We start from the raw sequence: 15,118 nt of genomic DNA, 5'->3' as shown, positions 1-15,118 counted from the left end.
TTGGGCAATTGTGATTCAAAAACCACACATGCATCCGACGAAGTGGGTATTCACCCACGAAAGCTCATGCTCTGATACGTCTGTTAATCTATAAGGTGCCACAGGACTCTTTGCTGCTTTTACAGATCCAGACTAACACAGCTACCCCTCTGATACTCAAAAACCTCTATTTCTCCTTTTCGTGCCATCTTCTTTCTCTGGTAAAGTTTTACTGGTTATAACAGTATAGTTATGATTTATTCAGGTATAAGCGAGCTTTTTTATTTTAGCTTAAACCCCTTCCTAAGTGTCATAAGCTAAAAAAAGGCCATTCTGATACTGGAATATGAGTATCCACATGGAAGTTATATCGGTATAACATACCAGTTTAAATTCACACCTTAGCTTATCCCGATATAACTTTCCGGTGTAAACAAGCCCTGAGTTCTGTCCTAAGCAGGGTCTGAATGAATGCTTCCCTGACAGCTAGTTGGGAGGGGAAGAGACTATGGGTGTTTTTTATGTAAATATTAGGGCTATCAAGCGATTAAAAAAATTAATTGTGATTAATCACACTGTTAATAATAGAATACCATTTTGTAAATATTTTTGGATACTTTCTACATTTTCAAATATATTAATTTCAATTACAACACATAAAACAAAGTATACAGGGCTCACTTTATATTTATTTTTTATTACAAATATTTGCACTGTAAAAAACAAATATTATATTTCAATTCACCTAATACAAGTACTGTAGTGCAATCTCTTTATAATGAAAGTTGAACTTACAAAAGTAGAATTATGTACAAAAAATAACTGCATTCAAAAATTTAAACAATGTAAAACTTTAGAACCCACAAGTCCACTCAATCCTACTTCAGCCAATCGCTCAGACAAACAAGTTTGATTACAATTTGCAGGAGATAATGCTGCCCATGTAATGTTTACAATGTCACTTGAAAGTAAAACAGGTGTTCGCATGGCACTGTTGTAGCCAGCATTGCAAAATATTTACATGCCAGATGCGCTAAAGATTCATATGTCCCTTCATGCTTCAACCACCATTCCAGAAGACATGCTTCCATGCTGATGACAGGTTCTGCTCAATAACGATCCAAAGCAGAGCAGACCAATACATGTTCATTTTCAGCATCTGAGTCAGATGCCACCAGCAGAAGGTTGATTTTCTTTTTTAGTGGTTCACATCCTGTAGTTTCTGCATCGGAGTGTTGCTCTTTTAAGACACCTGAAAGCATGCTCCACACCTCGTCCCTCTCAGATTTTTGAAGGCACTTCAGATTCTTAAACCTTAGGTAGAGTGCTGTATCTATCCTTTGAAACCTCACATTGGTACCTTCTTTGTGTTTTGTCAAATCTGCTGTGAAAGTGTTCTTAAAATGAACATGTACTGGGTCATCATCTGAGACTGCTATAACATGAAATATATGGCAGAATGTGTGTAAAACAGAACAGGAGACATACTAATCTCCCCCAAGGAGTTCAGTCACAAATTTAATTAACACATTTTTTTAACAAGCATCATCAGCATGGAAGCATGTCCTCTGGAATGGTGGCCAAAGCATGAAAGGGCATAGGAATGTTTAGCATATCTGGCACGTAAATACCTTGCAATGCTGGCTACAAAGTGCCATGCGAACACCTGTTCTCACTTTCAGGTGACATTGACATAAGAAGCAGTCAGTAGTATCTCCTGTAAAAGTAAACAAACTTGTTTGTCTTAGCAATTGGCTGAACAAAAGTAGGACTGAGTGGACTTGTGGGCTCTAAAGTTTTACATTGTTTCATTTTTGAGTGCAGTTATGTAAACAAAACAAATCTACATTTGTAAGTTATCCTTTCATGATAAAGAGATTGCACTACAGTACTTGAATGAGGTGAATTGAAAAATACTATTTATTTTGTTTATCATTTTTATAGTGCAAATATTTGCAATAAAAATAATAATATAAAAAGAGCAGTGTGCACTTTGTATTCTGTGTTGTAATAGAAATCAATATATTTGAAAATGTAGAAAAACATCCAAAAAATTTAATAATTTTCAATTAGTATTTTATTGTTTAACAGTGCGATTAATTGCGATTAATGTTTTTAATCACAATTAGTTTTTTTGAGTTAATTGCGTGAGTTAACTGAGATTAATCGACAGCTCTAGTAAATACCGTTTGCTCCTTCTCTGTTTACATATTCATCATTTACAGCTGTGTGAAAGGATCAACTTTGGCTGGTGTTGGGTACAAATGACCTTAGTACTGGTTGCAGGAGTAGTGAAATATGGCGACCAATGTTGTAATTATTGTAGCAATACAGGAAAGCAGGACTGTGCTTAACCTGTCCCAAATGAGGTTCGGCACCCTCAGTTGAAATAATATCTTTAAGCAGGGGCTTGAATGTCAGAGGCCTGTAAAAGTAAGAAGGGTGGGGACAGGACTCCTGGTGCCCTGGTCAGGAGGCTGCACAACCTGGGGGGGGGGTCCTCTCTAGACTGACTTAACCTGTTCTTCCCCACTGTTCAAAGAATAGAGCTAAGTAGGCTTCATTAGGAGCCTCTTTTGTTATTTTAAATGCTCAGTCTGAGCTGAAACCAGTTGCTGTAAGACTGTGTTTATGCCCTGCCTGCAAAATAGCTGAAAATCAGTGAGACTGATGTGCAGAGGTCACAGCAGAGAGGCAGAAGGTGACTGACAGCCAGCAGGGCAGCAGCAGAGAGGTGTGATGAGCGGCCAGCAGGGCAGCAGCAGAGAGGTGTGACAAGTGACCAGCAGGATGTCAGCGAAGAGGTGTGATGAGCAGCCATCAGGGTGGCGGTGGAGAGGCATGATGAGCAGCAAGCAGGGTGGCTAGTGGAGGGGCACGGTGAGAGCAGTGAGCACGTGGCAGTGAGCAGCCAGTGGAGCAAGTAAGATGTCTCTTTACCCCCACCCAGGGTGGGGTGTGAACTCTGCAGATGCACCTCTGAATTCTGGGTCTGCACTGACCAAGGACAGCAACTGTGAGTGGGGTGCAGAGAAGGGTCGGGCATGTGAAAGGGACTTTTGGGTTGCTGGACTTAAGAACCTGAGAGGAAAAGGGCACTGCCCAACCTACTTGGCAGTGGGTCTTTTACTCATGGTTTATGTTTATGAACCCTGTTTGCAGTGTTCTTCCAATTTAACTCCGAATTATTTCCCTCCTTTTATTAAAAGTTTCCTTTCCACACTCAGACTATGTGCTTGCGAGTGGGGATGTATTGCCTCTCAGAGGCACCCAGCGTTGGTGTGTAATTTTCCCAGGCTACTGGGTGGGGGCTTGAGCTGGTTCTGTTTTGAATCGATGGAAAGGACCCCCTAGATATTGAACCCAGCCCTGGTTCCTGCTGGCTGTACCTGGCAGAAGGGTTACACCTACATAGGAAGAATAGGGAGAGGGGAAAGGCAAAATCAGTTGCCACACATCTACATTTTTATAGATGTTAAGTAGAATACAGCTGAGTCCATTTTCTAATTTCAAAAGGAACAAAACTTGTAGTACTTATTAGAGATTGACAAATACCATAAACAAATTTCTATAAATTTAAATGAACTCATTTGGCCATTTTTGTGCCACTTTCCTGTTTGCTGGATCAAGCAATCAAGTTTTACTAGCATGAAAGTTCATGAAGTGTAAACTTCACAGTCAGATGTGCAAAAATTGCAGAAACTGAATTTTAAGTTCATATGCATGAATATTTTCACAGGAAGAGTTTGCATGTTCAGTCAAGGAGCAGAGACAAAACCATGTTTCTTACCTAACCAATCATAGCTAATTAGCTCAGCTCAATGTCTGAAAATCAAATACAGAGAACTGTTCACCATAAACCCTCAGAGCTCACGCACAGTTTGCTAACAAATTTGTTGAATCCATGTATGTAATGAATAAATTCTAGGGAGTTGCCATCTGCTCACAGTTAATCCACAAAAAGTGGCTACATTAATCAGATATAATATTAAATGCAAACCAATCACTGTCTTGTAGTACATACCTGTTCCAAATCAGATTCCATTGCAGCACAGGATCTTGCTCTAAGATAATGTGGTTGCAGAAAAGTACAGTAAGTCCTGCATGGTTTTGTGAATAAGCCAGAACCCCAAAATTACTGTGAAATAGACTAAGTACAGAAACTTGAACCTTTTAATTACTTTAAAAAGTAGAAAACATTTTTGTCCTGCAAGTACCCACAAGAGTATGAAACTTCAGATAATCTTTTAAATGCCTGTGAATCACTTACCAGATGTAACTATTATGGCCTGATTCTATGGTTCACTTACATCAGTGTTTCTCAAACTGGGGCCGCCGCTTGTGTAGGGAAAGCCCCTGGTGGGCTGGGCCAATTTGTTTACCTGCCCCGTCAGCAGGTCCGGCCGATCGCAGCTCCCACTGTCTGCAGTTTGCTGCTCCAGGCCAATGGGAGCTGCTGGAAGTGGTGGCCAGTACATCCCTTGGCCTGTGCCGCTTCTAGCAGCCCTTACTGGTCTGGAGCGGCGAACCGCAGCCAGTGGGAGCCACAATCGGCTGGACCTGCGGATGGGGCAGGTAAACAAACTGGCCTGGCCCACCAGGGGCCTTTCCTACACAAGCAGTGGCCCCAGTTTGAGAAACACTGACTTATATTATAGTTCAAAACCCACTGATGACAACAGGAGTTTTTCGATTGACTACAGGAGCTTTGGCTCCAGTCATCTGTCTTTCTAACTTAACAACCATTGGCGTCTCACTTCACTTCATCAGGTGTCAAGTCCTGTCTTTTTCTACTTTCCAAGCTGTGTGTGTCTATTTTCCCTGCCAGCTTGGGACTTCAGTACCTTGCCTTGTTTGAGCCAGACACGCTTGCCTGCTGCAAACACAGATCAAAGTCTGAACCATGTCCCCTACAAGCTACGGGCTTAACTGAAAACAGCTTAAGAAGTGCTTCTGTCTCCAGCACAATGGGGTCAAAACTCCAAATAAATCCATTTTACCCTGTATAAAGCTTATACAGGGTACACTCATAAATTGTTCGCCCTCTATAACACTGATAGAGAGAAATGCACAGCTGTTATCCCCCTCAGGTATTAATACTTACTCTGGGTTAATTAATAAGTAAAAAGTGATTTTATTAAATACAAAAAGTAGAATTTAAGTGGTTCCAAGTAATAACAGACAGAACAAAGTAAATTACCAAACAAAATAAAATAAAACACACAAGTCGAAGCCTAATACAGTAGGAAACTAAATGCAGGTAAATCTCACCCTTAGCGATATTCCAATAAGCTTTTTTGACAGACTAGCCTCCTTCTATTCTGGGCCCAATCCTTTCCCCTAGTATAGCTCTTGTTCCAGATCAGATGGTAGCTAGGGGATTCTTCATGATGGCTCCTCTCTCCTTTGTTCTGTTCCATCCCTTTACATATCTTTTGCATAAGGCGGGAATCCTTTGTCCCTCTCTGGGTTCCCACCCCCTCCTTCTCAATGGAAAGACACCAGGTTAAAGATGGATTCCAGTTCAGGTGACATGATCACATGTCACTGTAAGACTTCATTGCCCACTTACCAGCACACAGGTGCACAGGAAGACTTACAAGTAAACAGAGCCATTTACAACCAATTGTCCTGGTTAATGGGAACCACCAGAATTCCAAGCCACCATTAATGGCCCACACTTTGCATAATTACAATAGGACCTCAGAGTTATACTTCATATTTCTAGTTTCAGATACAAGAATGATACATTTATACACATAGGATAAACACACGTGGTAGATTATAAGCTTTGTAATGATAACTTACTTTTGCATGAAGCATATTCCAGTTACATTATATTCACATTCATTAGCATATTTTCATAACATCATATGGAGTGCACCGTCGCCCCCCCACCCCCCATCATTTATCACAGGCACACAGTGGCTGCTCTCTCCCGAGCAGCCTCCGGCCACGCTGCCTGCCTGGGCTGTACCTGGCAAGCAGGGTGGCTGGAGGCTGCCTGGGAGAGTGCAGCTGCTACTTGTCATGCCAGGCAGCATGGCCAGAAGAGGAGGCTGGAAGAGGAGAGGCTCTGGCTCTGCCTCTTCCCTTCTGGCTCTGGCCCTGCCCCTTCATCTCCCTAGCTGCTGGCCTTGCCCCCACCCCCGCATTTTGGGGAGGGTCATGTGCCTCCCCCCTCATTGCCATTGCGAGTCAGCATCTGTTAGCCAACAGTTACAGGCAGGTGAAAAGTTATGTTATAAAAGCAATTATGCATCAAACTATATTAATGTACTCATACTTCTCGCTGGTTTGAGCCCTATCTCCCCCACAGTGCACCCAGACATGACCGCTAGCAGTGCTTATTGACTTCCACACTGACAGTGCTATTTATTCTAAAGCATGATAATATCCCCCAAGTGCATTACTTTCCATGTTTGTTTGCTCTTGTTAATATGATTATGGCACATAATTGGGTTCAAAGTTAGAAGGGATGGTTTACCTTGTTGAATACGTAACATAATTGTTTATGCATCCACGCAAGCAAGTCCCTTAAAGTTATAATGAACAGAGGAACAGAATACACTGGTAAATGAATAGTGTTAATTTTACTACCAGTTGCAATGCATGTTGCCTGAGATAAATAATTAGTGATTTGAAACTCTAGAGAGCAGCAGACACAGCAAACTAGCTCCAATACAGTTCATACTCAGCTTGAGTTTGAGCTTGCAGCTTCATTGGTATCTTTGCCTGTCTAGTGTGTAGCACTGACAGCGTTGTATAAAGAGACCTGATATGGGGGCATAGGCAGGCATCAGCTAAAGTGATGAAACAAGGGGGACTACAATGGTAGTTAAGTGAAGTCCCTTCTCTGCTATTTTGGGCCTCTATCTGTAATATATAGAAAGAAAAAGAGTCAGTGGTTTGCTGAAGTCACAAGAAGCTTTTGGACTGATTTAAGAGGAAAGGACATTTGTATTAAACCTAGCTGTATTTCTAAGGGATGTCAACTGAAGCATTATTTGGATGAATTTAGGGACCTTTGGGTAAAGTGATCATTTAAAAAAAGAGATGGGGGGGGAGAGGAGGAAGAAATGCCTTCATATTTTTAGGGGATAGGCATCATTCTTACCAGAACACCATGAATTTCAAAATATTCCATTTGCAATTGCTGCAAATTGTCAGAGGTGTCTCAGAGAACTCAAACTATGGGGTTTAAGTGACATACAAATATTTTTGAGACTCATACATAGATATATGACAAGAGAGTTTGCTTATTTGTCATTTTACTGAAGCTGCACGTATGTTCTTTTCTAGAGATAATGATGAAGAACAAATATTAGAGGCCATTTGCAAATCATTTAAATGACTGCTCGGAGTGTACGAGTTGATTGCTGAGAAATATACACCACCACAGAGGTCAGGGCCAAAATTATTAAAATGTACTCAGCCTGTATTTGTTCTATAGAAATTTTTTAAGACAGTACTAATTGGGTGGCTGTTAAATGTAAAGTTGTGACACAGCCAGCCTGAATGACTGTACTGTCAGAACTGCTGCTTAGAGAAACATAACCAGACAGGTATATTCGGAAAAGCATGGGATACTAGGCAGGGAGAAGGTTTAGAAGCAAGTAATTCATTACATTTCAGATCTCTCTGTAATACTTGGCTCTCCAAATTCCTGAAAAGTAAAATCAGCTGTTAACAACAGGTATAATTCTCATGTTGTTAATATATGCAGAAATGGTCCCTAAAGTCTGCACAAAGCAGAGTATAAAATCTGCACCCCTTTCAGATTGTCAGAGAATCTTGGGATACAGATCATATACATCTCCTCTTGATTTATTTTTTTCTTTGCTCATTTCTTGTTAACATGTCCGTAGTTTGCTCAGTGTAATTTTGCATTAGTCCAAATTCTTTGTACATATGTGTTGTCAAGAGAAGTCACTGTGGATTAATGAACATGTACAGGTTTATCCTCCCACAAGATCCACAGGGAGCATATGAGATCAGCAGCAGACAAATCAATTTAGCTCAGCTGCAATGTGGAAATGGCTTCTCTGCGTTCACAGGGCATTGACCAGAAGGACAGCATTGAGGGCTTCTATAGGCTGGGAGGCAACAGGACATTTCATTCTTGGAGGCTGGGGATGGCCGGGGCTGGGACTGTAGTGTCCTCATCAGAGATCACCAGCCAGCAGGGACGGTATAAGTCTTAGGATGGCCTGAATGGGATTCACTTTGGAGACAGATGCAGCATGTGTGCATTCAATACAAGTTTGGGCACAATGGTGCCTGGTTTCGAAAGCCAGCAGGGCACACACAAGATAACATCTTTCACTTGGGAAAGGATTTTAAAAAAATATTTTATAAAGCAGCAACACAGTGGTGTTAAAACAAAATCTTTTGTTCAGAGCTCTATAGTTGGGGATTGCATGGGCTTATGTTGTTGTCTCCTATATTTTTATGCTGTTGTTAATAAGTAAAAATCATATTTAAAAATCAGCACTATGGAGGTTGATATGTTACAGTGACTTTATTTTTGCAAAACACACCTGTTTGCAAAACACAGGCAAAGCATAAGGAGATTTTGTTTTGCTGCTTTAACTTTAGCACTTCTGGCTTGAGAGACAGATGGAGCGTTTCCCAGTTACAAATGCATTCTGGGCCCAGCATAACAGAACGAACCAATTTAAGTGAAAACAGAAGCCATATATTTGACTTCTGTCAGCTACTGTAAACTTAACTACCTAAATGGAGGGTAGCATTTCTCCATTTGAGCAATAAGGCCTGGATCCAAAAAAGCACACAAGTATGTGCTGAACTATAAGCATGTGAGTAATTCCATTGATTTCAGTGGCTCTGCTCATGTGCTTAAAATTAAGCACATGCTTAAGTGCTTTGCTGGATCAGAGTCTGAATGCCTTGGAAAGATCTTTTGGGAGCATAGGTAAAAAGCACATTACTGATGAGTCATTTCCATGTATAATGTATCTGCTTCACTCAGAATTATATGATGCATGAATTTCAGTAGCTGATGTAAATTATAGTGTAGCATAGACTATTTGGGTTTCATTACATGATGTGTCCTATACATAGCGAAGATTAGAAGTTATGAGTTATACGCCCAGCTGTGCCTAATACTGAACGTATCAATGCCAGAACAACAGAACTAAGAGCCAGAAGGGATAAAATCGTAAGTACCCCTCCACCCATTCTTTTCTTTACTGTAAAAGTACGGAACAAGAAGTTGGCACTAATGACGTTAGAGAGTATCATATAGGACCTGTTAAAATGATTAACTTAATTCAATAATTTAATCGCATGAGCCCAGATTCTGATAACCTTTCTCATATTATATAATACTTTACTCTTCTAGTAATGCCATTTCATTTCAGTGGGGCTGCCTGTCGAGCAAGGGCACAGGCCAATGAATAAGGGAATTGAATCTGGCCCTAGAACCCTATGAATATGGGGAAAGAATATGACATCAGAAAAAGTAAAAGCACATCAATAAATATATGACCAAATGGTACTCCCATTAAAAAGTGGTTCAATATGGTTCAATACCCATTAAAACAAGGGGAATAAATATCTGCATACTGCAGGCTTTAGAAAAAAATTAGACTTTGACTTTACAGATAAATGAATCCACAATAAAAGGTGATGACTGAATAGTTAAATTCTTGAGGGAATTAGTCGACTGATTTGTGTCAAACTTTAAAATAGAGCCGTTCAAAAATAAAAATACATCATCTTAACAAAATGCTAAAACAAATTCTAAGACTCACAAAGGACCACTAAGATCAAACCCAAAATTAGACGTTATGAAGACCCTTTCATTATGTCTCTAGATACACTGGCAAAGTAAATCAGTGATTAGGCTAAGGATATCAATGGGAAAAGTTGAGCGCATGTGTCAGTCTTTGCAGGATCAGGGCCTAATTGCGCACAGAAGCCCCAAGGCAGCAGTTATTGGAGTTGGGACTTCATGTGGGCACAGGGCTCCACCTGCTTGGAGTTCGTTGCAGGATCAGGGCCATGATCACAGAAGTCTGAGAATACAAGTGAAGCAAATTCATTCAAAACTCCAATAGATATTGGCAAAAAATGTTTCACATTCTTTTCTCAGATATGATTATTTCCCACAGTACACTTTGTGTTATTCAGACAGGCAGTTTTTTTGTGCAGTTTAGGTAATGCTGCATGTATGAGTTGTCATGAAATCGCACTTGCAATTTTTGCACGCACCTCAAGCTTCTGGTTTTAAGCATTTGGCCTAAAATATTTTTTTATTTTTAAGTAGCCACATGAAGCAAATTTTAACATTATTTCCCTCTTCTATTCCCTCCACACCTTCCCTCTTCTAACTGCTATTTTTGTTTGTTGCAATTGATTAAATGGGCATTGATTTGTCTGGTAAAACATTTTGCAGCAAGCAGTATTGAGCTCTGCCCTCTGCTGTGATGCAAACCTTTCTGGTTTTGCTTAGGATGAACATGGATGAAAGTGAACTGGAAAAAATGACTCTTGCATTTTCCCAGAAGTAGCAAAAATCAAACTGATCCTTTTGCGTCACAAAGCTTTAATTACCTGGCTCACCAAAAAACAGAGCAAATCTTCCAAACCCAAATTTCATAACCAGAATCTTCTGCTGGGTAGAGATTACCTCATAAGGAGAAGCATCACGTGAAGTCAAGTCTGCTTGTTCTGTTCCTAGCTCTGCCACTGACTTACTGGGGAGCTTTGGGTGTTTCATCTTATCATCTGTGCCTCAGTTTACTCTTCTGTAAAAGGAGTAGAATTAATAATTATGCAGGTCTGTTGTGAGAATTAATCTTTGTAAACCTAGAGATCTTTGGTGAAAAATGGAACTGTGTTGATTACGCTTTGCCATTGTTATGGTTGCCATAGAAAAACCCTCAAGTCAAGAGGGGCCCGGGGAAATGAAAACTCTGTGGTGTTTCCCTCAAGGGCTTTTCCCCATATTGATCTGCCAGAGGGAGAAGGTGTTGCCCTGTCACAAACGGCAGAATTTTGGCGCTCCGCAGCCATGGATCAGCCGAGATCTATCGTGTGCTTCCCTTGGGGGATGTGCCAAAGTAATGGCTCTACATGTGGAGGTTTGTGTCTGCCCTGACTCTTAGTTCCCTTGGCTGTCTCTGCAGTTATTGCTGTATTGCAGGATCTCCTGACTCTAAGAAGATGCTCCCAGGATCCTGGGCTGTGCTACAGGAGCACTCAGCACAGCTCAGGAGGAAGGGGTGAAGGGATGCAAAGGAAGCTTTTGACAACCTTTGTGCTTCCATGATCCTAAGGCTGGTGAGTGCTAGGCCAGTCCCCAAGTACAACTTAGAGCAAGACTAAGTTGCACTGAGTGTCAAATGGCCTGCAGCAGTCCACTTACAAGCTCTATCCCCTTACTCTCAGCCATGCCACCGGCACTCACAGCCAGGATAGGGATCGAGGTAATAGTGAGTATGGTGTCTTTGAGCCACCTGGGGATTCCCTATGCAGAGGGAAACTTCCACTGGCTAGCTTAGGGAAGTTTTGCACTACCATAGTGATATCAAACTCCCGTAGAGTCTCAGAGGCTCAAGCCCCTTTTGGGTACAATGGGCACTTGGGCACCAAACTTTGAGTTTGTAATGGCAAGTGCTGTATTTGAGAGGAACCCCAATCAAAAGAGACTGCAAACACCCTGACCTGAGTTAATGTGGTAATTAAGGGGGAACTGTGAGTGCCTCTGTTATTTCCCTAGCACAGAAATCAAGAGATGCAAATTTGATTTTTTTGTTATTATTTTTTTTGAAAACAATGAAGGTCTCAATCATCCCCTGAGATACCGATGCAGACAGGGACCCATTCCTGCCCAAAGAGGAGTGACCAGGAGGGGCAATCATCCATCTCTGCAGCACTATTTCCTTTTTCTCAGACTTTACAGAGGGGATGGTTCTTGCACATGGGGAGAAGGTGAGCAGAATGTCAGAGAGATGGACCTCATCCTTTCCAGATTTGCAGGGAATCTACTCAAAACTTCGTGCATTCTGGGACATTAACTTTTCCATGGCCTCTTCCCTGTGGAAGAACCTAACTTTGTGAGAAGAGGTCCAGTGGAAGACGTCTAGGAACCAGAGAGAGGACTCCTAGCTGGTGCAGATGGTCCTGGCCTCCTAGGTAGGGCAACCATACCAGTTTTGGCTGGGACAGTCCCCTTTTTAAGCCCTGTCCGGGACATCCTGACATTTTTTGGCAAAAATGGGGATTTGTCCAATTTGCTCTTGACAACTGATGATCAGCTGGCAAGAGCAAATGGAACAAATGCCCAATTTCTCCCCAAAATTAGAGTGCACACCCCTAGGGGGTGCAGAGGAACATTTTTTTGGGAGGGGGGGATCGAATGGCAACACAAGGCTGGGTGGCAGGGCTCAGACTGTTAGCCCTGGGCAGCATGGGATTTGGGCAGTCAGCCCCAGCCTCAGGCTGCACAGGGCTCAGCCCCAGCCTTGAGAGGCCCGGGGCTCAGGCAAGTGGCAACAGCAGGTGGCTCAAGCCACCCCACATGGTATCGCATTTTTACTTTGGTAAATATGGTCACCCTACTCCTAGAGTTATCCCAGAATCTGTAGATTCTGGAGGCAGAACACTCTGGTAAGTGATCACAGAGTCACTTTCTTCTGACACTGAACAAGGAAATTTATTAGCATGTTCTCAAGACTCTTCTGCCTCTTTATTAGTTTCACTGTAAAGCTTCTGCCCAGATCACTTCAGCCCCCTGCCACCAAACTTCCTGTTTAATATTTAAAGGAACAGTGCACATATGCTTAACCCCCATTTGTTCCAAACTCTGAGGGGCCTTGTTCCCTACCCCAAGGAATGATTATGGAGAAATGCATAAAGGGAACCCTGTAGGATTTCCTTCCCCCAGGATTCCCTCCTGTCATTTTTTTCCACACAAAAGGAGAATTTTTTTGCCAAAACTCTTGAAATCTCAGTGTGCCCAGAAGTCAAGACAGCATTTTCTCTAGTCCAGGTAGACATTTCTGTTAAAGGCACAGTATAAAAGCAGATAAACAGTGTTAAATGGGGATGGGGGAGAGTGAGATTTTCAGAATGTACCACTGCTTCCCAAGGTTCCTGTTTATTTTTATGACCTACAAAATAATATCAGACACTGAGACAGGGTATGCTATTGACAAACAAGAGTACATACGTATGTGATTTTGGACTCCCATTTAGCTCCCCATAACAGAAAAAATGGATCACCAATATGTCATTAGTAGCTCAGGTTTGGTGTCCTTTGGGCATCTGAATCCAAAAATGGGTCATCGATTAGTTCAGCAGCAGCCTAAGGCCCTCATATTTTAATTGCTTGTGCTGTATGGGCTAAATTCATCCCTCGTGAAATATCACTGCTTCTAGTGAAACTAAATCATGGAGGAATTCGGCCTTCTGCGTTGTGCCCTCCATTTTATTAATGTATCAAACAAATACCCTGCTTTCCAAAATGAATGTGAGCGTAGCCCCTAAAGTCAGTGGATACCTATCCCTGAACCTTCCCAATGGCCACACCGGCCACTGCAGTGGAAGGAACTGTTCTGAGAAGAAATGCCCAAGTAAAAAATCAAAAGCCCCTGCAGTTCAGAGATGGTAGTTAATGACATCTCTCTCTCTCTCCATTTTATATTCCCCTCCCCACCCGGCTCCCTGTGGTAGCTGAGTGCCTAGCATGAAAAGTAAACACAGAAATAGCTCTCTCTTCTGCTCCTGACCGCAGGAGAAGACGACAAGCTATTGCTGGAATTTATTATTAAGATGCCCTCCATCCTAGACCCTCCAGTTGCATGCTTTGCTAAGTGATTGTATTAGCTGGTTGTAGTTATTTTTGGTGGATACTCTGATTTGCATTTGGTTTACCAAAGGGAAGCAAAGGTATCATCTATACCAGTTCTCTGTGTAAGCACTAGAATTGAGGGGCTGGGGCCCGAAACCAGGCACCTCCAGCAGTGCTGGAGGATCCAGGTTTTGCTGTTGCCTCCGGGTCTGGGGCTCAGGGGCGGCTCCAGGCACCAGCGCTCCAAGCGCATTCCTGGGGTGGCAAGCTGCGGGGGGCACTCTGCCAGTTGCTGCTAGGGCGACAGGCAGGGTGCCTTCGGCGGCTTGCCTGCGGAGGGTCCGCTGGTCCCGCGGCTTCGGTGGACCTCGTGCAGGCACGCCTGCGGGAGGTCCACTGAAGCCATGGGACCAGCGGACCCCCCGTACTTGGGGCGACAAAATGTCTGGAGCCGCCCCTGCTGGGGCTTGGGGGTGCAGAAGGAACAGTTACACTTGTTCTCCATTTAGGCAATGGAATTTGAGTGGCTGAGGCCCAAAGCGGAAAGGATCCTGCTTTTATCTCTCCCCTTCCCCTATATACACACAGAATCACACACACACAGATTAAGGGTTTGTGAGGCGTTCCTGTAAGCAAACACTAAGCACCTTGCGGCTGAGTGCATACATTTCCTGTGTGCAAACCTGGCCCTGCTCCCCGGCTCTCTGGGGGTTGGGATTCGCAAGGATGCTCAGTGGCTCCTGCTTACACACCCACCCACGCAAGTAGGGCAGGCTGCATTCTGCAGGGCCTGTTAGGCAGGAGCCTGCCCAGCCACTCAGGGTCAGAGCAGCTGCAGCAGCAGCAGCAGCAGCCAGGAGCTGGGAAGCAGCCAGCCATCAACTTTACAGGGCGGACGGCTCCCAGGGCACATGGAGAGGCAGAGGCTGGGATGGGAGGCTGCAGCAGGATGGATGCTGGGGCCCTGCCTTTCTTTGCTGCTGGGTGCTCCTGTGGTCAGTGCACTCCAGGGACCATCGCTGCTGCTGCCCCTCGAGGACAGTGGCCCAGAGAATGCCAGCTGGGGGTCCCAGAAAGCCCAGGATAATGAATCCTCTCTGCACACAGTCTTCTTCTCCCTGGATTATCAGCATGTGCAGGTCCCCTTTGAAATAACACTCTGGATCATGCTAGCTTCTCTGGCCAAAATAGGTAAGAAGCCGTGTTTCTTCTGGGCTGCAGCAGGAGGAAGAGGAGAGGGGCAGAGCTCAGACAGGGGAGAGAGACTCTGAAAACTTCCTTGCATTGGGCATCTGTTCGCCAAACCCCAGCTATGGTGGA

The 15,118-nt window shown here is 43.2% G+C and overlaps 1 protein-coding gene across 1 annotated transcript in view; it reads left to right on the top strand.

The window, feature by feature from the left end:
• Positions 1-15,118, top strand: part of LOC116834708 (sodium/hydrogen exchanger 2-like) — a 72,819-nt gene that overhangs the window by 1,436 nt on the left and 56,265 nt on the right. The window contains exons 2-3 of the mRNA XM_075068422.1: positions 14,600-14,689; positions 14,906-14,989. Coding sequence (XP_074924523.1) covers positions 14,600-14,689; positions 14,906-14,989 — 174 coding nt within the window. The remainder of the gene's footprint in view (positions 1-14,599; positions 14,690-14,905; positions 14,990-15,118) is intronic.

The sequence above is a fragment of the Chelonoidis abingdonii genome, chromosome 8, assembly GCF_003597395.2.
Source record: "Chelonoidis abingdonii isolate Lonesome George chromosome 8, CheloAbing_2.0, whole genome shotgun sequence".
In the NCBI taxonomy this organism is placed as follows: domain Eukaryota; kingdom Metazoa; phylum Chordata; order Testudines; family Testudinidae; genus Chelonoidis; species Chelonoidis abingdonii.
Note: the sequence above shows the minus strand (reverse complement) of the source record. Positions and strands in the feature narration are given on the sequence as shown.